The 23,255-nt window shown below is 34.9% G+C and overlaps 1 protein-coding gene across 2 annotated transcripts in view; it reads right to left on the reverse strand.

The window, feature by feature from the left end:
• Window positions 1-23,255, reverse strand: part of Brip1 (BRCA1 interacting protein C-terminal helicase 1) — a 128,113-nt gene that overhangs the window by 49,065 nt on the left and 55,793 nt on the right. For both annotated transcript variants that reach the window (XM_033762925.1, XM_033762924.1), the window contains exon 14: window positions 20,912-21,073. In XM_033762925.1, the coding sequence (XP_033618816.1) occupies window positions 20,912-21,073 (162 nt within the window). The remainder of the gene's footprint in view (window positions 1-20,911; window positions 21,074-23,255) is intronic.

Here is a 23,255-nt window from a genome sequence, read left to right on the forward strand (position 1 = left end):
GGGAAGGGAAGGGGAGGGAAGGGAAGGGAAGGGAAGGTAAAAAATGGAAACAAAGCTTGTGTAAATGGGAAATGGAAGAGGAGTTGAAGGAAAGGAAGGGGAGTAGGAAAAATAGAAGAAATAAGGACTGGGGATGTAGCTCAGTGGCACCACACCTGCCTTGCAAGCCCAAGGTCCTGATTTCGATCCCCAGTCCAAAAGAAAAAAAAAAGAAAGAAGAAAGAAGAAAGAAGGAAGAAGGAAGAAGGAAGAAGAGGAGGAGGAGGAAGAAGAGGAAGAAATAATAAAATATATTATGTACAGGTACAAATTCCCTATGATGAATGTGATCAATATGTACTAAAAAATAAAATTAAAAAATAAAAGATTTACTGTGTTAGCTTTGCCTATAAGAACAAGAAAAGTTTTACATTGCTAATTAATAAAATAATTCATTGCTATTTATTCAATGACCAGGGTTCTCTAGTCAATAAAAATTGAAATCCCCATAACACCATATTGTTAAGCATAAAAAAAGGTAGGGCTATTGTTAATGTAAAAACTTTTCTGAGGGCCGGGGATTTAGCTCAGTGGTTCCACAGCCTCCCTTGCAAGCGCAAGGACCAGAGTTCGATCGCTGGTACCAAAAAAAAAAAAAACAAACAAAAAAAAAAACAAAAAACTTTTCTGAGTGCTCCATGAATTGGCTATTATAATTTGTTTTTTAAACATGTACTATTTCTGAATCAAAGTCTCTCACCATACTTAGAAAGTATGAAAAAAAAGTCTAACAGCCACTGCCTGCCTCTCAAGTGCAAGGACCCAAGTTTGATCCCTGGTACCAAAAAAATAAAATAAAATCTGACAATACTCAGAGCAACAGTGTGTATGTAGAGAAAAATCATGAAGGATCTTCAACTGGAAGGAAAAGACTGCTATAGAATATATAATGTGCAGAATAGGTTACTAAACTATTCAATTTTCTCTATTGCAGTTAGTTTAGAAAAAGGTAAAAATATCTCAAGAATATGTAAAACAAAATAAAATGTAACAAATAACATTTCATCTTTGGTTTCTTCTCCTCCGCCAACCTTCAACTGTGCAGGTCACAACTACTCAAAGTCTGGACAAAAAACCTCTCATACTATTTAGGTAAGACAATTATGGCTGCGAACTCCAGGATACATTCAAAAATCAGATTAAATTCAATCAATTTAAAAAGCAAAGTTTGAAAAATGAATAAAGAATTGGTTCAAAGAAGGGAAAAGAAAAAATACGACAACTGGAAAAATATGGAACAAAGTCTTTGTAAACAGAGAAGGGTGGAGGGGGTGAAGGGAGGGCAGGAGAATGGGAGGAAAAAAAAAGAACCAAGATACATCATGTAAAGGTACAAGATCCTAATGATGAATGTAACTGTATTGTATACCTGAAATGTACCAATAAACTTAATGGGAAAAAAAGAATTGGTTCAATGTGCACAATTTCCATTAAAGAAATTCAACAGTTTTTTCACATATAGAAAATAATCATGATTTTAAAATTTAAAAGCAAGTAGAGTATATGCAATCTTTTCAAATTTGTTATAAAAGTGTAATTAAACAGAAAAGAACTATTTTAATCCAAACATAGCGAAGAAGGTATTAAACTACTTTTTATGTTCTAGAAAAAAGATAACAAGAGAGAAAAAGAGGAACAAAAGGCTGCAGATCAAAATACATAAGCAAAATGGCAATAGCCATTTAAATACAAATGGATTAAATTCTCCAATCAAAAGATATAAAATGGCTTTACAGATGTTTAAAAAATGATCTAACTACATCCTATAGAAAACTGACTCATTTTAGAGTTAAAGTTACAAATAAGCTGAAAGTGAAATGTTGAAAAAAAATACTCTTTGTAAATAGTAACCAAAAGAGCAAGGACAGCAATATAATACTTCTACTGGACTAAACAGGCTTTACATTAAAAATTCACAAGAGACAGAAAAAGACATTATGGATAAATCAGTTAACTCACCAGGGAACATTTAATAATTATAAATGTTTTTGTACGTATCATCAGAGAATTCAAATCTTTCCAAGCACTTGCTGACAGAACCAATAGATAGCAACACAGTAGTAGAGATTTCAATACCCTGCCTTCAATAGTGGGTAAGATATTAGAAAGAAGATCAATAAGGAAACAAAATCTAAACAACCCTACAGACCAGAAGCACCTAATGGACAAATACAGAGCATTCCATACAGCAGCAGAAAAAGACACATTCTTCTCAAAGGCATACAGAATATTCTCTAGGATAGATTACATGTTAGGTTTCAAAGTCAGTCTAAACAAACTTAAAAAGAATGAAACAAATAACATATCTTATCCATGATGGAATTAAACTAGAATTCAATAGCTAAAAGAAAACTAGAGAATTCACAAATATGTGGAAATTCAGTAACACTCTTTTGAACAATGAGGGCATGGGTCAAAAGAAGAAATCAAAAAAGAGATTACAAAATTATCTTGAGAACAAGAAAATGACATAATACACTAAAAGAGATGAAACAGAAGCAATAAGAGGGAAGCATATAGTGATATAAATGCCTACATTAAAAATTAGATTTAAAGTAAATAAACCAACTATATACCATCTGAAGCAACTAGTGGGAAAAAAAGAACAAAGTAAGCCCAAACTTAGCAGGAGGAAGGAAATATTAGAGCAGAAATAAGCAAAATAGAAAACAGGAAAAACTGAATAAAACAAAATGAAGAGTTTTTTTATGAGATCAACAAAATTGATAAATTTTAACTAGACTAATTAAGAAATAAATCAGAAATGAAAGAGAGCTACTGCAAATGGTGCCACAGAAATAAAAAGGATTCTAACAACAGTGTGCCAACAAACAGATAACCTAGAAGAAATGAGCAAATTCCTACAACATATAACCTACCAACATGGAGTCACGAAGAAATAGAAAATCTGAACCGTTAAGACAAGGACAAATCAGTAATAAGAAGTATCCTATCAAGCCAGGTGTGGTGCAGCACGTCTGTAATTCCAGCATCGGAAGCTGAGGCAGGAGGACTGCCACAAGTTCAAGGTGAGCCTGCACTACAGAGTGAGTGCAAGGCCCACTTGTACTACAAAATGAGACCCTGTCTCAAAAACCAAAAAATAAAGAAAAAGTATTCTATCTACACAAATTACCAGAGCTTGTTGATTTCAATGCTGAGCGTATACTAAACATTTAAAGAACCGATACAAATATAGATCCCATGCAATCTATTAAAGTCTCATGGTATTTTTGCATAAAGAGAACACTATGAAAAATACATTTTACACTCCTGATAGCAATGGACAAGGATTCTAATTTCCCAACATCCTTGCCAACACTTGTTGTTTTCTGTACTTTTGAAAATGGCCTTCTTAAGAGGTGTGAGGTGCTACCTCCTTGTGGTCTTGATGTGCATTATTTCATGATTAATAAAATTGTTGAGCATCTTTTCATATACTTGGCCATTTATATGACAAATGTGGAGAAATGTCTATTCAAGTTCTTTCCAATTGGTTTTTTTCTACTGAATCAAAGGAATCAAAATAGTGCAGCACCAACATAATCTACTTTCTTTCAGCAATGTTTCATAATTTTCAATAGAAGTCTTTCACCTCCTCAGTTAAATTTATTCCTAAATATTTTATCCATTTTGGTGCTTTACAAATAAGACTGTTTTCCTAATTTCCTTTTCAGAGTTTGTCAATGTATATAAATGCAACTAATTTATGCTTTGATTTTATCTCATATATTTATTGAATTTATTAGTTCTTTCTGTATGTAAGATCATATTGGCTACAGCCAGGAACGTAGCTCAGTGGCACCGTGTCTGCGTGGCAACCGCAAGGTTCTGAGTTTGATCACTGGTACTGGGGGGAAAAATGACCATATTGGTTGCAAAGAGTGACAATTTTACTTCTTCCTTTATTTGGAGTCCTTTCATCTCTTTTTCTTGCTGAACTACTCTGGATAGAACTTCCAGTATTATACTTGTATCAGATGCAAATTGTGAGAAAAGGCATTCATGCTTTCCTGATCATGGAGGAAAAGCTTTCATTTTTTTCACCATTCAGTATGACACTAGCTGTAAACATTTCAAATATGTCCTTTACCATGAAGTAATTTACCTTTTAGCCGAAGTTTTAGACAGTTTTATAGTGGAAGTGTGTTGATGCTGGGCATGAACGACACATCCCTCTAATCTCAGCACTGTGGGAGGCTGAGTGAAGCAGAAGGATCACAAGTTTGCTTCCAGTCTGCACAACCTATTAAAACCCTGTATCAAAATGAAACGCGACACAACACAACAGGGACTAGGATGTACCTCAATGGGGTGTTTTGAATTTAATCCCCAAAACCAAAGGAAAAAAAAAGTTGAGCTTTATCATATACATTTTCTACATTTAATGAAATGATACAAGATTAAGAATCTTCACAACAAGTACTACTGTGAGTAAAGTGTTTTTGTTTTTGTTCTGGGGATCAAACTCGGGACCTTGCGCTTGTGAGGCAGGCAGCGGCACCAGTGAGCTAAATTTCTGGCTAACAAGTACTACTGTGAAACTAGATAACCACATGCCAAAAAATGAAGTTGGATTTTGCCAACACAAAATACAAAAATTAACTCCAAGTCAGGTGGGCATGGTGCACACCTGTAATCCCAGCACTCAGGAGGCTGAGGCAGGAGGATCACTGTGAGTCCTAGACCAATCTGGGCTACATAGTGAGTTCCAAGCCAATCTCAACTACGTAGTGAGACCCTGTCTCAAAAAACAAAAACAAAACAACAACAATAAAATTAACTCAGTTAGTAGAGGACCTTAGTATTAAGAGCTAAAAATATAAAAGTCTCAGAGTAAAATATATAGGCAAGGCCTTGGATTTGGCAATTATTTCTTGACTAGGAAACCAGAAGTACAGGTAATAAAAGAGAAATATAGATTAAATGGGATTTCATCAAAAATTATCAATAAAGTAAAAAAAAAAAAAAAAAGAAAAAGAAAAAAGGTCAAGGAATGGGAGAAAGTGTTTGCAAATTACAACTGACAAAGAATTAGTATCCAGAACATATAAAGAACTTCTATTATGTTGGTGGTAAAATTGCAAAGGAAAAGTTTTTTAGTGATTCCTCAAAAGTTAAAAAAAAAGAAAAGGCAAAATTACTGTATGATCATCAATTTCACTTCTAGGTATATACTATAAAAAACCAAAAATAGGCTGGGACCCACACAGACAGCTATACACCAGTGCCCACAAGCATTATCCACAATAGCCCAAAATTCTAAATAATTCAACTCTCAATCAACAGATAAACAAAACATATTTAATCTTTATACAATGAAATATTACTCAACCAAAAAAAATAGTAAGTTTTCCCTAGTTTGCAGGGGATGTGATTGGAACAGAGCACATTCAGGCTTCGAATACAGGAGCAGGACAGTGAATACTCAGGTGCCCACCTTATTATTATTTTAAATGTATGTCTTACACTTAAACACAACTCATACTTCACAGTTTAAAACAAAGATTAAACAACATTACTCTGGTATTAATGAGTAAGCGAGGACAAGAGTAGATACATTCAGGCTACTAATAAAGTAATTTAGCAACAAAGTGGCTTGCTTTGAAAGAGTTAAGATAAAATATGCAACATTTGAGAGAGGCAAAGAATAGCACAAACTCTCCATTTTAAAATGGAGGAAAAGGTCTATTAAAGGATTATTTAGGGAAATGCGCTTTGTTGAATTTATTGTATATTATTATGGATTGAGACAGTAGAATTACATTTTAACTTGTTAGAAATTCAAATCATTTCTGTCCAGGAGAAAAGATAGCCCTAAAGGTTCCAGTTTATTGGCCTATAGTACATTAACCAGTTTTGTATTCAGGTCAGCAATGTTGCATTTTATTCTTTATTAAATTGTCTATAAGTAGTACATAGCTTGTTAAGTGTTTTCTGAAATGGCCTTACCATCATGCTCATTTCCACATTAATCAATGAATGGAATAAATCTTTGATCAGGTGTTCACTTTATATTTGGGCCATAATTTTACCTTTTTGAAAATTATAGTGTAGGGAAAAAAGTGAACAGATTATAAATACATTTAAAATTTATGACTGGCATGGTGGCATACCTATAATCTCAGCCACTCAGGAGGCTGAAGCAGGAGGGTCTTGTGAAAAAAATAAGTTCAAGGTCAGCCTGGCCAACTTAGTGAGATCCAATCTCAAAATGAAAAAAAGAAAGACTGCAAATGTACTGCAGTGCTCCTTGGACTGAATCCCTAGCACCACACCACCCACTAGCTGACAAATTAAAATTTAAAAGGAATAAAGTGGTTTGATGGCTATGACAGTAAAGGGAGAAAAAAAATCTAAAGAAGCCCCACTGATATCAGATTAATCCAAACATAGATTAATAGCATCATTTATTCATATAGGCAATGTGGGGAAAGCACAAAGATTGGAAGCATATATATATATATATTGGAAGCAACTCTGTGGTCTTTAAGATACCTAAATTAAAATGTTGATCTGGTAGTTGCATATGAGTGTGACATGTAGAGGCCAGAACTGAATTATATACACTGGGACACCAAGACAAAAAATGAAATTAAGAATGTGAATAGATAAGATTTACCGGCAGGAGAATGCATATACAGAAAAGGGTATAGGATATATATATATTGGAAGCAACTCTGTGGTCTTTAAGATACCTAAATTAAAATGTTGATCTGGTAGTTGCATATGAGTGTGACATGTAGAGGCCAGAACTGAATTATATACACTGGGACACCAAGACAAAAAATGAAATTAAGAATGTGAATAGATAAGATTTACCGGCAGGAGAATGCATATACAGAAAAGGGTATAGGGCCAGGGATTTAGCTGAGTGGTTTTGCCGCCTGGCTGGCAAGCGCAACGTCCCTAGTTCAAACCCCAGTACCATCCCAAAAAGAAAAAAAGAAAGAAAGAAAAGGGCCCAGCAAGAAAACCTCTCCTTCTGTCACACTGCACATCTAACCCATCAGCAAATCCTGCCAGCAATTCCTTCAGATTACACCTGTATTCCAAATATTTTTCTCTGTCTTCATTATTACCATAATCATCCTTGCCACCACTTGTATTAGTATAGATTTTGCTAAATAGTTATCTAGCTTCTACCTCTGTTCTCTATAGTTCATTTTCCACACAAAAGCCAGCATAATCCTTTTAAAACTCTAAGTCTCCACATGCTTCCTATTGCATACAGAATAAAATCTGAATCCTGGGGGTGGCGTGCTTTTACCTGTTACTTTTCTGATCACACTGCTGTGATTCTGCTCACCTAATCCCCACGTTGCTCCAGTCATCCTAGTTCCTTCATTCAAACCTCTCCTACCTCGAAGTTCTCTCTATCTGAACACTCTTCCCCCCAAATCAGAATAGTTTGCTCCTCTTTTCCTTTAGATTTTTTCTCAATGTCATCTCCTCAGACAAGCCTCTCCAAACCATTCAGTTAAAATTCTAACCTCCTCTTCCTATACCCCCAGAATTATCTTTCCCCCTTCCTTGCTTTAGTTGTGTGCATAGCACTTATCATGATCTGCATTGGGCCCTGGGGCTGCCATAACAGAGTATCAAGCAGAGTAGTTTAATATCACATAAATTACTCACAGCCCTGAAGGATGGAAGTAAAGATCAACATATTAGCCACTCTGATGTCTGCTGAGGGCTCTCTTCCTGGCTTGTAAACAGCCCCCTCTTTTTCAGGTCCTCACATGGCTTTTCTCTGTGTTTGAGCAAAGAGAGCCAAGGGAACTCTGTGGTACCTTTTCCTTCAAGGACACTATTCCTATGAGATGAGGGCCCTACCATGATAATCTCACTTAGTTTTAGTTATGTCCTTAGAGACCCCCATCCCCAAACGTAACTACACTGGAGGTTAGGGCTGCAACAGAAGAAATTTGGTGAAACACAGATACTCATTCAATCCATAACATCATCTGACATATTAGCATCTTTCTATATATCTGTTTTGTTTTCTGTCTCTCATTCCTGAAATATTAGATGGCACTCATTTTTGTCTGTTTCGCCCACCCTTGATGGTCACTATCTAGAACAGTATCTGACTCATGAAAGTTCTCAATTTAATAAATTTAACAAATGAAAAAAGAAGGTCCAAACCCGTGGAAGATTAGGGAGGAATATAAAGGGGAGGGCTGTAAAATCAACTGCCAAAATCCTCAGTAAAAAAACAGTAAAGGGATTTGTAAAATGACAAAAAAGATTAAGGGGAAATAATGACATGACTTAAAGACATGAGCTCAGAGACTACAGTCTTTTGTTACTGAGTTCCACAAGCAGATTCTTGTGTTACTTTTCCTTCCTATGTAACTTTCCTTTTTCTCCCCACTCTTTTGCTCCCTCACTTTTTTTTTTTTTTGAGACAGGGTCTGACTATGTAGTTGAGACTGACCTGGAACTCGCTATGTAGCCCAGGCTGGTCTTGAACTCAGAGATCCTCCTGCCTCAGTCTCCCCAGTGCTGGGACTACAGGTGTGCACCACCACACCTGGCCCTCACTTCTTTTCTATAAAGAAAATAAAAAGAGAGGGAAAAGTTTAGAAAGCATGATAGCAAACAGGACATTAAATCTGAAGAGTTATGAGAAGAAAAAACAATCAAAACTTGAAAGAGCTGAGTAGGAACTGGCGTATCTTCTGGGTGTACCCTGATTGTGGTTCAGGTAAAGAAATGCAAGGAACACTAGAAAAGGGGAGAAATTTGATGATTATGAGCAATATTTATAAACAACATAGTGAGTTTATTTTAATCTCTTCTGTGGAGAAAAAGTACCTTAAAACCGTTCCATTAAGTACTGCACGGGGGCTCCGTGCTCATTAGGAGGGTAATGCTGTAGCAAAAGCATACTATTATTTTAGTCAAAATGATGAGCAGCAAATTTTCCATTTCAGATAATATTCAGGTTTATAGCTTTTTCAGTCTCATTACAGGTAACACTCAAATTGCACATTTATACAACTTAATTACTTCCCTCTTGCCAGTGCAATCAGAAAGATAAGCACACAAATAACTCAAATGATTGTTAAATTCTCTTACGTATCCTAAAAATGAAACCATTTATAGGAAAATACAATGAGACAGAGCCCTCTCCTAGGCTTTAAGGCTTACATGTGTTGAAAATGTGAGGTTATCTCTGTTAAAAGACATTTTGCTGACTGGCTCATAAAGGGTAAGTACTATTCACTAACAAAGACTAGCCAACATACAGGCATAGAGATGAAGGAACTTGCCAATTGGTGTCCACATCATTTGGATTTGTTTGCCTCAGACACATCTTTTAAAAGTCATATTACACAAATTAAGTCACAGCTTACAAGATACCTTGGAAGTCTGTGTCTTATCTGGACACTGTCATTTTACTTTTTCAAACATCTTAAAGCCAGTATTGCACTAGAGAGGCAGTAAGTTAGAATGAGAATTAGTGGGGAAATCCTGCATTTGCTCAATGTCCATAGCTTTTACACAGTTCCAGATGTTCAGTACATTAATAATGTACAAGCTCAAAGCCTCTTTTTTGAAACTTTAGAAAGTGCAAATTGCATTAAGACCTCTTTGCCCTCATTAATGGTATTGTTACAATCCCAGTTCTCTGGAAAATGTTTTTTGGCATGTGTTTAACTTTATAACATTGCCATTTATTCACTTTAATAGCCAGTACTCGAGTCTTAATGCTTTTAATAGTTCTGCCTAAACAGACTACCATCTTTTGTAATCGTATTCACATATTTATTTCATAAGTAAAACCTACCATATTTTTCCATCTAAAGATGACACTTCACTGTTTCATCAGGTATTAATATTTGAGAAATGTTTATTTTCTTTTATTCGGCTTTATGTACCTAAAGGTAGCATGTTAGAAATAAATGGTCCATTTTAAATACTAATAAAAATAAAATGTAACTATGTAAGGTTGCATTGTTGATGCTATTGTTGTTGATGATATTGGGGATCGAACCTAAAGGGCACTGAGTTACATCCTCAGCCACCCCTCTTTTAAATTTTATTTCAGACAGGGTTGCACTCAATCTTGCAGTTCTACTTCAGGCTCCTGAGTAGGTGGGATTACAGGTGTGCACCAGCACACCCACTAGCAGTGTTTTTTAAGTAAAAGTAAAATTATAATAAAAATGACTATATTCTTCATTCACATAAAACTACGAGAAGATGAAACACATTAACTTCTAAAAAATATTCACAGAAATGAAGTACAAAACTTTATAATCATCTCATTAGAAAGCTGGGCGTGATGGCGCATGCCTGTAATCCCAGCACTTGGGAGGCTGAGGCAGGAGGATCGCTGTGAGTTTGAGACCAGTTTGGGCTACACAGTGAGTTCCAGGTCAGTCTGAACTATGTAGTGAGACCCTGTCTCAAAAAAAAAAAAATCATCTCATTAGACATAGAAAAACCACTTGACAAAATGTAACATCCTGGGCCGGGGATTTAGCTCAATGGTTCCGCCTGCCTTGCAAGCGCAAGGATCCAAGTTTGATCCCCAGTACCAAAAAAAAAAAAAAAAAAAAAAAAAAAAAAAAAAAAAGGTAACACCCTTTCACAATAAAAATTCTCATCAAATTAGATAAAAAGGGAAGTACCTCAACACAGTAAAGTCCATATATGATAAATCCAGAGTTAACATACTCAAAAAAGAAAAACTGAAAGGCCTTTTCTCTTTGATCTGGAATAAGACAAGGATGTCCACTGTGCTCCTTTCTGTTCAACACAGTATTGGAAGACCTTGCCAGAGCAATCACGCAGGAGAAAAAAATAAAAAACATCCAAACAGCAAAGGAAAAGGAGAAGTTGCCATTGTCTGTTGACAAAATAATTATTATACAGAAAACTCTAAAAACTTCACCCAAAAAATCTTTTAAGAAACTAACAAATACAGTAAAGCTGCAGGATGCAAATTCAAGACACACAATGTTAACAACAACCAACACATAATACAATCAACATACACATATGCGCATATACTAACAAACTATCCAAAATAAGAAATCAAGAACCTCATTTACAATAGATACAAAATAACAAAACACAAATAAATTTAAGTAAGGTAGTGAAGCAAGACCTATGCATTGAAAACTACAAAAGGTTGATGAAAGAAAATGAAGATGACACAAATACATGGAAATACATCCCATGTTCATGGATTAGAATATTGTTAAAATGCCCATGAAACGTAATCTCCAAAGCAACACTGTCAAGAGGCAGGTCCTTATTGAAGGTGTTTAGGTTATGGACGTGGAGCACTCACTAATGCATTAATGCCAATTATGAAAAACTCAAAAGGAGTTCATTTGAAACTGCTAGCCAAAAAGAAAAATCAATTGCTATTATGAAGATTAACTATAGAATATTTAAAGATTGTAACAAGGATGTAGTGCCTAAAGCCTCCAAGAGGCTTTAGTTTATATCAAGCTCCAAAAAACTCCTTTAATATGAAAAACACATAGCCAATTAATGATAAGTTCTATTTAACCAATTTGCTAGGCCTTTCCCTAAAAACATTTTATATATCTATCTTTTCATCTCTAAAAAATAAGAACCAAGAAGTGAAAAAAGCACAGGGGGTTAAGATGATTTGAGCATCCATGTATTCCCGTCTGAATCCTGCCTCTTCAAAGTAGGTTACCTGGTCACCTTTGTCTCCAGTTCAATTTTAACTGCTGCACCTTTATTTTCCCTAGATTGTTCACCTAAAAAATTATTAGCCATATATTTTTACAGAGCTTATTTGGAACCAAAAATGGCACAAATATATGCACATTATTGCTAGACAAGGGATGGGAGCGATGCCTATATGCATACATGCACACAAAAGAAAATGAAGCAAAAACAAAACTAGGTTATTTAAATTGCTACTTTCCAGCTACCTTATTATTTTTCAGAATATTCACTTACTCACTAAAGCAACTATGCTTTCATAGTAGTTCTTATATTTATCTTCTGAAGGGTAACAATTAGGCTCAAAAGTAAAAATATAAAAACAAATATAAATAGAGATATTACCAATATATACTGTTCTCAATAAAAATTACAGATCAAATTAATATTTATCAGATCAACTATATTTCATATATTAAACTCTAGAATATTAGTATAAAGATAGCATTGGACTAGAAAATCAAGAATTCAATCTTCCTACCAAATCCCAAAGGCTTCAGCACCATGAAGATCCTACCATGAAGATCCTTCAACTTAACAATGTAGAAAGTGTTCTTGAAAAGGCCCAGCTGATCTTTTTAAATAATGCAAATCAATCATCTATAGAAATTTCAACCATCTAAACAACAAAAAACATTTCTGCAATGCAGTCATTTAGAGTTGGGGGTGTAGCTCAGGGGCAGACTACTTGCCTACCATCCAAAAGGCACTGGCTTTAATCCTAGCATTGAAAATAAAAAGTACCAATTTAGTTTCTCTTTTAGATCAAGTAGCTTAAAAATGAGAAACATATCAAACAATTACTAACATTACAAGTTCCTCAACATAATAAATGTAAGGCTAAATACTACAACTAGAAACTGAACAGAACATTTGCATTTTATTTCTTACTTGACATTTAGTGGTGAATATAAATGTCCCTTAGGGAAAATGGTTTGTGCATATTATTCATAAAGATGTAAGAGAAAATCAAAGTATGTAATGGATGAATAAAAGGACCCAAGTTGCTATGCTGGCACCATATAGTCTCTTTTCCAAATTACTTAATGGAAACTTTGCATCCATAACAAAACTTAGAAACTCTTCCACTCATAAAAATGATCTCTCAGAGAGTCCTAAAGCAGTGTTGCCACCAGTTAAACGACAATAGTTAAAATCAGATTTGTTTTAGTAGAAGAATGATATTCTTCACAAAACAATTGTAATTTTGAGCAACTCTAGAAAGCTCTGAAAGAAAATGTAGGGGAAAATCTAAAATGATAACTTTCTCACCTTAAACCTTACTTACACAAGTAATGCACTTTATAATAAAAGGAAACAGGTTTCATTCATTTCAGCGAATGAGTAAAGTTCTGAGCAAATTATACATTCTAATTATCTAGGTATACAGGAAAAAAATATTACTGAGATGTATGGTTTGAAACGCTGCAGATTTCTTCCTGTTTCTTGTATGAAAATGTGCAATCTCCTGTCCAGTCCTTCCACAGTATTTTCACACAAGATAACCTGATTATAAGAATACTTTCTGTGACTTTAGCTACCTTTGTTTAATACTCAATAAAATATCAACCCTTCTTCACTCAATCAAATGTGATGTCTTGCTACTCTTTCACAGTATCACTAGATTTTGTCTAGTGCTCTAGGGATTTGTACACTTATTTTACACCACAATCAAATCTTGAAGAATTAACTTTTTCATGTTTGAAGGTTTAACACAGCTTAGCAAAATTATTTGCATAAAGTATGTACCAAATAATTTCCTCAGTGAATAAATAAAAATAAATGTAAAGTTATCATGTAATAAGTGGTTATAAAATGTAATATAAGCAAGCCTTATTTTGATGTGCATAAACTTACTATTTTAAAGAAAGCCAATAAAAGCACTAAAGATTCTTTCTCAATATGAAATAAATATTAGGACATAGAGGGGCCCCTCAAGTTATGACTCATATACGAACAACTTGGTTCGTTATTAGTTAGGTTAATGGAAGATTCATCTACCTCTTGTTATCTATAGTGTGTACCCAGCTAAACATCCAGATCTCAGCTGTATTAACTTCGTTACAACCAGCCCTCAAGAACTGATCGAGTTTGTAAGTCAAGGGTCCACTGTACATGGATTCAGAATGTATAGTTCCATGGTACAAATCACCCAGATGTTTGTACTTTTAAAATACCTATGAATTCTGGCCAGATATTTAGCTCTGTGGTTCTGCAGCCTGCTTTGCAAGCTCAAAGTCCCAAGTTCGATCCCCAGCACAAAAAACAAAACAAAACAAAACTTACCATAAAATATCTATGAATGCAAATACATTAAGAAAGACTTGAACTAGGAAGAATTATATTAGCATTTAAGTGAGCACATTGTGTGCTAGTCATGATGATTTTGTTACCTAATTACATCTCATGAATATCATTTTACTTTTGACAATCTTCTCTAATACCACAGTATAAAGTCTTTCTTCTAATGGTGATCTTAACCCTTTTCCTACACTGACAAATTAACTCTTGAGATAGGAAGAAGTCTAAGATAGCTCCTACATTTCTTACTCCTGTACATAACTTACGTAAACTTTTCTCTTTTCTCATTGTGAGTAGGGCAATGAAAATAAGATTTCAGTCCTATGATCAGGTTCTATGATGTGGCAAAGGCAAAGGGAATTATCAAAAGGGAAATTATCCGGAGTAGGCATGACTTAATCAGGTAAGTAAGAGTCCTTAAGGACAGACTGGCTTCTCCTAAGAAGAGAAACTCTGTTGTGTTTGAAAAAGCCATCTTGCTGTTGAGAGGGCCACATGGCTAGGATCTGAGTACAGCCATGAAGACCTAAGAGTAAGAAACTGGGCACTTTATCCTACAATCACAAGAAGATAAAGAGGCATTGGAAGCACATCTGTTCCCAGTCAACTCTCCAATGAGACTGTAGCCCAGCTGACTACTGAAGGCCTCTTGATACACTGAACAGAAAACACAGCTAAGCCAGGCATGGTAGAGCATTCCTGTAATCCCAGCCCTCAAGAGGCTGAGGCAGGAGGATCACGAGTTCAAGGCCAGCCTGTACTACATAGTGAGACTCTGTCTCAAAAAAACCAAAAAAGAAAAGAAAACCCAGCTAACATGCCTAATCACCAACACATATCAACCTTGAAAATATAATGTGAAGGGCTAGGGATTTAGCTCAGTAGTTCCAATGCCTGCCTTGTAAGTACAAGGTCCCGAGTTTGATCCCTGGTACAAAAAAAAAAAAAAAAAAAAAAAATAAAAAAAAAAAAAAAAAAAAAAAAAAAAAAAAAAAAAAAAGAATATAATGTAAAATGAAGAATCCTAACATAAAAGGCCATATATTATATGGTTCCATTTATATAAAATATCCAGAAAAAGGACTGTCCACTCTCTCTTCAAGACCCTCTAAAATGGTGGGTCCCCATATCAGTTTCTAAGACCTTAGAAATTGGCAGAGGGTTCTTGCTCTATCTGGATAGAAAGCATGAACTGGCAAGTGCTGCTACGTTGATGTTAGCAGTTCTGGGCTTTGAGCGTCAGCAGCTCTCGGCCTTTAGTGTTACTGCTCCAAGCTTTCGAGTATCTGTAGCTCTTAGCTCTTAGTGTTACAGCCCTAAGCCTTGAGTGTCAGCAGCTCCCGATATCTCCCAGCCACCCGCAACTCAGTAGCTGGAGCTTGCTTCTGCTCTTCCAACAGCTTTTGGTGCCTCTCTAGGGCACTTGCATAGCTCTCCACAGATTGCCATCTTTCTCTGGAGCTCTTCAGCAATCCCATGGCTGCCAGTCAGGCTCAGGGATAATAGCCCTTCATGTTAACAAGCCTTTCTTAGTGCAACCTGTTCAGCTTGCTTGCTTTCCTTCTTTCTCTGATTGACTGATTATTGTACAGTACTGGGGACTGAACCCAGGGCTTTGTGCATGCCAGGCAAGCACTCTGCAAATGAGCTACATTCAGTCCTGGCCTCAACCTCATGATCCTCCTGTCTCAGCCTCTTGATAGCTGGGATTACAGATACATCACCATTAAAAAGAAAAAGGGTCAATGTTCATTTTATCCCATATAGAAATACAAGCGACCCATGCAAATGGGTCACTTCTGCCCTTCTCCCTAACTTTACCTTGGCCCCATGTTAATAAAGCCAACTATAGAAAAACACTTCATCTCTATTTTGTTACAATGTAGTATACAATGAGCTCCTTATAAATCTGCTATATTCAACTATTAATTCTAATATCTTCTGAAGATTTCTTAGGATTTTCAAAGTGTACAATCATGATGTCTGAGCAAAGAAACTTTATTATTTCTTTTCAAATCTTTTTTTCTTCCTTACTAAACTAGATAAAATATAATGTTGAACAGAAGTAGTGAGAATGGATAGATGCATCATATTTCTAAAAGCAGGCAAAAATGCACTCAATCTTATATTAAGTAGGGTATTAACTGTGTTTTTCATAGATGTCTTTAATCAGGTTGCTCTTTGTTTCCTAAGTTTATAACATGAATGGGTATTAAATTTCATAAATGCCTCTATGTTTTTTGAGATAAATGTTTTTATTCTCTGCTATAACCTGTTGTTTTGCTGTATTACACAGCTTAGCTTTTTTGTTTTTTTGTTTTGTTTTGTTTGCTTGTTTTTTGGCTTTTGAAAATAAACTAATATTGCCTTCCTGGAACAAATCCCTCTGGGAAGGGATATACAATCCTTTTTTATATATATTTACTAATTTTTTGGTAATTATTTTTGGCCTTGTGTTGGTCTATAATTTTTCTTATAATGTTCTTATTTGGCTTTGGTATCAGAGTTATACATGCCTGATATTGTGGTAAGTCCTTCCACTCCCTGTTTTATGAGTTTGTGTAAAACTGGTACATTTTCATGGTAGAACTTACCAAAAAGGTCAATTAAGCCTACATTTTTGCCCTGTAGTATTGAGGATCCAATCCAGGACCTTGCATGTGTTAAACAAGTGTTCTACAACTGAGCTACATGCTCAGCCCTACATTTTTCTTCACTGAAAGATTTTAATTACTTGCCTAACTTGCTCAATAGATACACTATTTGAATTCATCAAATCTTTTTATCAATTTTGATGATCTGTGTCTTCTAGGGAATTTATCTTTTATATAAGTTGCTTAAATGCTGAACATAAAGTTGTTTCAGGTACCCTTAATTATCTACCCAATGTCAACAGAATTTATAACAAGTTCCCTGTAATTTCTGATACTAGTAATTTATCTTCTCTTTTTATTTTGACTTATCTTGCTAGATTTTTAATTTTACTAAAAATATTTTCATAGAGAAGATAGTTCTTAGTTTCACCAATTTTTTCTATGATTTGACATTTTCCACTTTTTATCTTCATTATCTCCTTCTCTCTGCTTACTTTGTGTTTATTTTCCATTTCTTTTTCTAGATTCCTAAGGTAGAAGAGCAGATTATAATTTAAGATTTTTTTCTAATAAACATTAAAACTATACATTTCCAGCCAGGCATAGTGGGACACATCTGTAATTTCAGCATTCCAAGAGGCTGAGGCAAGAGGATCACAAGTCTGGACCCAGCCTGAGCAACTCAGCAAGACCTTATCTCAACCAATCAATCAGGCATTCAATATTTTTAAAGGACTGGAGATGTAGTTTAGTAGAAGGCCCTGAGTTAAATCCCAAGACCATCTTTAAAAAAGAAAAAAATTAATTTCTATCTAAACATAACTTCATCTGTATTGCATAAATTATACTATTTTGCATTTGTTTTTAATCATTTTAAAAATATTTCAAGAAAAAAATGGCTGAAATCTTTCCAAATTTGATAAAGGCATTATTCTACAAATACAGAAACTCAGTAAAATCAAAGATAAAACTGCCGGGCGTGGTGGCTCACGCCTGTAATTCCAGCACTCAGGAGGCTGAGGCAGGAGGATCACTGTGAGTTCGAGACCAGCATGGGCTACACAGTGAGTTCCAGGTCAGTCTCGACTACATAGTGAGACCCTATCTCGAAAAACCAAAAAAAGATAAAACCAAAGCAGACCGAACTGTGACATATAACTAAGCTATACAACATACAGTCAGAGACTTTTCAAAGTAGCAAGAGAAAGGAAACCTAGCACAAAGGATCCTCAGTACAGTCATTAGCAAGCCTAAAACTCAAGGGCAATGATGATTATTATTAAAGTACTAATAAAAAAACCAAAACAAGGATTCTACATCTGCCAGAACTAAAATTGTTATCTGCCAGAACTGTTTTTGAAAATGATGAAAAAATTATGACATATCCAGATAAATAAAAACTGAGCAAGTTCATTATACTAGTCTTGCTCTATAAGAAATTCTAAAAGGAATCCTTCACTTTGAAATCAAAGGATATGAGACAGCAGCTTCAAGCACTTGGAATACATAAAAATCTCCAAGAAAGGTTAAGTACACAGACAAACATAAATTCAGTATTGTAACTTTGGTCTGTAACTCCATTTTTAATTTTCTATAATAGGATTAAAAATTTGCATGAAAATTGTAAATCTGAGCCAAGCATGGTGGTACATGCCAATAATCCTGGCACTCAGGAGGCTAAGGCAGGAAGATCACCAAGTGTTAAGGCCAGCCTGTGCTTCATAGAGAGTTCAAGGTCATCCTACCCTACAAAGCAAGTCCCTGTCTAAAAACCAAAAACCAAAAACCAAAAACAAACAAACAAAAAAATTCACGTTATTGAGCACATAATATACAAAGAGCAAATTTCTAATATCAATAACATAAAGGTGAGGGGAGCTATTTAGAAATAGTTTCATATGTAATTGAAGTTAGGTTAGTATAAATTCAAATCAGGAAACTTTAGGAAAATACAATCTCTATAGTCCTCATGGTAAATACAAAGAAATATATCTACATGATATATATGAAAATCAAATGAGAAGAAAATCAAAATCCATCACTACAACAAAACTAAAAAAGAAGCAACAATGAAGGAAGTGGTGGGTAAATGCATCCAAAAAATGCATTAAGGGCCAGGGATTTAGCTCAGTGGTTCGGTGGCCTGCTTCGCAAGCGCAAGGACCCGATTTCGATCGCCAGCACAAAAAAAAAAAAAAAAACAAAAGCATTAAAAAAGCCCAGAAAAACCGCACAAGTCCTTTTCTATCGATAATTGCTTTATATATGTAATAACTGCTTTGTATGTAAGCTAACTCTCCAATGAAAATGTAGACACGATTAATTTACAAAGCAAACCATAGACTAATTATATGCGAAGTACAAGACATTCATATTAGCCAGATTTGGTAGCATACACCTGTAATACCAGTACTTGGGAGGGTGAGGCAGGACGATCACAATTTTGTTTGTTTGTTTGTTTTTTGGTACCGGGGATTGAACTCGGGTCCTTGAGCTTGCCAGGCAGGCCACCGAACCACTAAGCTAAATCCCCAGCCCGAGCACAATCACAATTTTGAGTCCAACCTGGGCAACTTCACAAGACCTGATCTTAAAATTTCAAAAAGGACTGGAAATATAGCTCAGTGTTAAGGCCCCAGTTTAAAAAAAAAAAAAAAAATCCTATTGATATAAAGATTTAAGGGCTGGGAATACAGTTCAGTGATAGAGTGCTTAACTAATACAGGAGAACCTGGATTCAATCCCCAATACCACATTAAATGGGGGGTGGGCAAGAGGGAGAATAAGACCAAGAGGAAAAGACATTGTCATACCTAACTGAGTAACACAGAAACCTTTCTCTCTACATATCAGGAACAAGATGACAATACCAGTTCTTGCCACTTCTATTCAACAGAATACTAAAAGTCCTATCCAGGTAGTCAGGCAAGAAAAAGAAATAAAGAATATAAATTAGAGAAGAGGCAGTAAAATCATCCCTCCACACAGATAACATGATCTTATATATAAAAACCCTAAAGATCACACACCCAAATAAATTCAACAAAGTTACACAACACAGTCACCAAAGAAAAATCAATCACTTTTATACACTACTTGCAAGCGCAAGGACCCGAGTTCAATCCCCAGAACCCCCCCCAAAATAATAATAATTATATTTACAATAGCACCAAAAATAATAAAATATTTAGGAATAAGTTTAACAAAGGATCAAAAGTATTTGTACACTGAAAACTATTAAACACTAGCAAAAGAAATTAAGGGCCGGGAATTTAGTTCAGTGGTTCCGCCATCTGCCTCACAACCACAAGGACCCGAGTTTGATCCCTGGTACCAAAAAGAAATTAAGATATAAATATAAGAAAAGACATTTTATGCTCATGGATTAGAAGACTCAATACTGTCAATATGGCAATATTGCCCAAAGCAAATATATCCTAAAATGCATAAGAAACCTCAAGGAATTCAACATAGTCAAAACAGCCTTCAGAAAGAAAAGTGTCATTTCTCTGCATTGAATTTTAACTGAGATTTTTATAAAATAACTATTACTCTCAGGAATTATGTGTGGTTTCAATGTTTTGGCTATTATGATCAAAATATACTATATAGTTTAATTTAACTAAAAAAAACTGTTAAAAATCGGAGTGACTCTAGGGCCAGGGATTTAGCTCAGTGGTGCCGCATCTGCCTGACAAGCACAAGGTCCTGAGTTCAATCCCTGATAAAAAAAAAAAAAAAAAAAAAAAAAATCTGACTCCAAGAACAAGGGAAAAATCTCTTCTGGCCTACTAGTATAAAGTAACAGTAGGGCCGGGGATTTAGCTAAGTGGTGTCACCACCTGCCTCACAAGTACAAGGACCCAAGTTCAATCCCCAGTACCATAAATAAATAAATAAATAAAGTAACAGTCAACACAGAAATTTGGGCTTAGATTTGCTTTACTGACACATTTGAAAGTATAATTTATGAGAATGAAAAAGATAATTTCCCTTTCAACTATGAAAATACCAAGTTGCCTCCAAGAATAAAAATCATATACACATCAGCAGCCCTCTTACATAACATTACTTGAAGACTTTTATTCTTTTGGATTTTTAAATAAAATACTGATAGAACAAGCAGGCAGTATCTTATTGAATAAATAAGTAAAATAATACATATTTGTTATTACATTGTTACTTCACACTCTAGAAAGTATATCAGGCAATCCTATATGATAATTTAAAGACAAAAGAAACAATCAATATTCCCTTACCTTGTAAGATGGCAAAAAACATAAAATTCCTTGGCTCACGGTCTGGCACACAGATAACAGAAGTGCTCCCACTTCATCCTGGAACTCAAATGTTTCAGTATGCTGGAAGGTAGCACACAGATTCCGACCCTTAGGGCCTGAACCAATAGTGCCCACCCACACCTACAATACAAATGTTAGTATAAGAGTTATTGTGCCTCAATGCTGGGATTTAGCTAAGCAGTTCGGTGGCCTGCCTCACAAGCACAAGGACCCAAGTTTGATCCCCAGTACCAAAAAAACAAAAACACAAACAAAAAAAAGAGTTATTATGCCTCAAGAGGATAGAAAATTAATACTTAGGATAATGATACTTTATTTATATTTATATAAAAGTAAGTCCAGTAACAAATTCACAGGAATGTCTTTTTTAATTGTTGGAGAGTTCTCTGTTATTTTTAATTAATTATAAATAGGTTGGTATCAATTCCAATAGTATTATCATAATTTTAGGATATCGGTAATTTCCATGGTAGCCACAAAGAAATATCTATAGAATATGCACAAAATAAAAAAGGAATGTATCAGTATAAGTAATTCAATGATGAAGGAAATGGTGAAAAAACACTGCATTATGGAGAGACTTTACTGGAGTTTGCTTTAGGTAGATCACTGACTTACCTCTCAGAATGAAAGCAAAAAGGGTATCATTTCCCTGATAGGTTTGCAAAATTAAGCATATCACAATTATTTTCAGGATGAGTAAGTACACGCATAAAATGAATATATCAGGTGTATATACCAAAAGATAATCTCAAATTACTAGGGTGAAGCCTTGGTTTGCAATAGGTGACTCAACAACAACAGGAACTACTCTTCCATAAATTCAGTCATGTTCAAAGATGCTTGCTTTGTTGTTCTTTGTGGCTTTTGTTTCCGAGACAAAGTCACCGTTTTTATTCAGGCTGGACAAATCTTGAGAACATTATGCTATGGAAAATATGCAAGTCATCAAAAAGACAAGTACTTCATGTTTATGCTTACATGAAGTACCTAGTACTCATAGAAACAGCCCTGGTTACCAGGGCTTGGTGGGGAGGGTGACTATGAAGTATGTGAATAGGAACAGGGTTTCGGTTTTGCAAAATGAGACAGTCCTTGAGACTGGTTGCACAACAATGTGGATCCACTTAACAAGACTGAGTTGTAGACTTAAAAATGATTAAGACAGTAAATTTTGCCAGGGATTTAGCTCAGTGGTTCTGGTGACTGCCTCACAAGCTCAAGTACCTGAGTTCGATCTCCGGTACAAAAAAAAAAAAAAAAAAAAAAAAAAAAAAAAGATAAAAGATAGTAAATTTTATTACAATTAAAATAAAACTTTAAAATTGGAGAACAATATAGTATAACAATAGAGCTGCACAACTATCATTATTATAATTTGGTAAATTGCAAGTTAATTGAATTTTTGTGCCCTAGGCTGAGATTATAATTAATCAGAGCCTACAATAACATTCTTAGAAGAAAATATATTCTGAATTTAATAACTTCTTTATTTGTGACTCTAAAGAAGGCAACTTGAAAATGTGAAACTTGTATTTTTTACTTCACTATTGTTTTAGGCAATGTTTCTCAAAAGAAGCCCTCTGGCATTTTGGAAAGCAAATTCTTAATTATACAGGAGTGTAGCATTCTGGGCTCCCAACTACTAAATATCAATAGTTACTCTTAAGTAATTGTGAGAAGCAAAAGTGTCCCCACACAGAAACCTGTGTATACAGCCTGGTAGAGAACTAGAATTGTGTCAGACACACAGGTGCTATTAAGTATATAGCTAACTGCTTTAAATTACTTCATAAAAAAAATAGCATAATCAAAAATGGCAATTCAAACATTTCTAGGAAAGTTAAAATAACATTTATAGATATAAAAAATTTAAAAACTAAAATCATAGGAGTCATAAAAGTACTACTTTATTTTAGATATTCCAATACTCGCTGAACACTTACTAAAAGCTCAGTATTAATCTAAGTACCAAGGAAAAATGAAGATAAAAAAATAAGGATACATCACAGTCTAATGGAAAAAAGGTACACAAATATACAATAAGAACTATAAATGGGGCTGGGGATATAGTTCAGTGGTTCCACTGCCTGCCTCACAAGCACAAGGTCCCAAGTTCGATCCCAGGTACCAAAAAAACAACAAAAACCTATAATAAAAAAAGTCAAATTTTTCTTGTTTTTCAATTGCATAGAAAAACAAAACTTATGGGCCAGGGATTTAGTTCAGTGGCATCGTGCCTGCCTCGCAAGTTCCTAAGTTCAAACCCCAATAGTGCAAAAAAAAAAAAAAAAAAAAAAAA

Source organism: Fukomys damarensis, unplaced genomic scaffold (genome assembly GCF_012274545.1).
Source record: "Fukomys damarensis isolate Sample0158 unplaced genomic scaffold, DMR_v1.0_HiC HiC_scaffold_13, whole genome shotgun sequence".
Classification (NCBI taxonomy): Eukaryota; Metazoa; Chordata; class Mammalia; order Rodentia; family Bathyergidae; genus Fukomys; species Fukomys damarensis.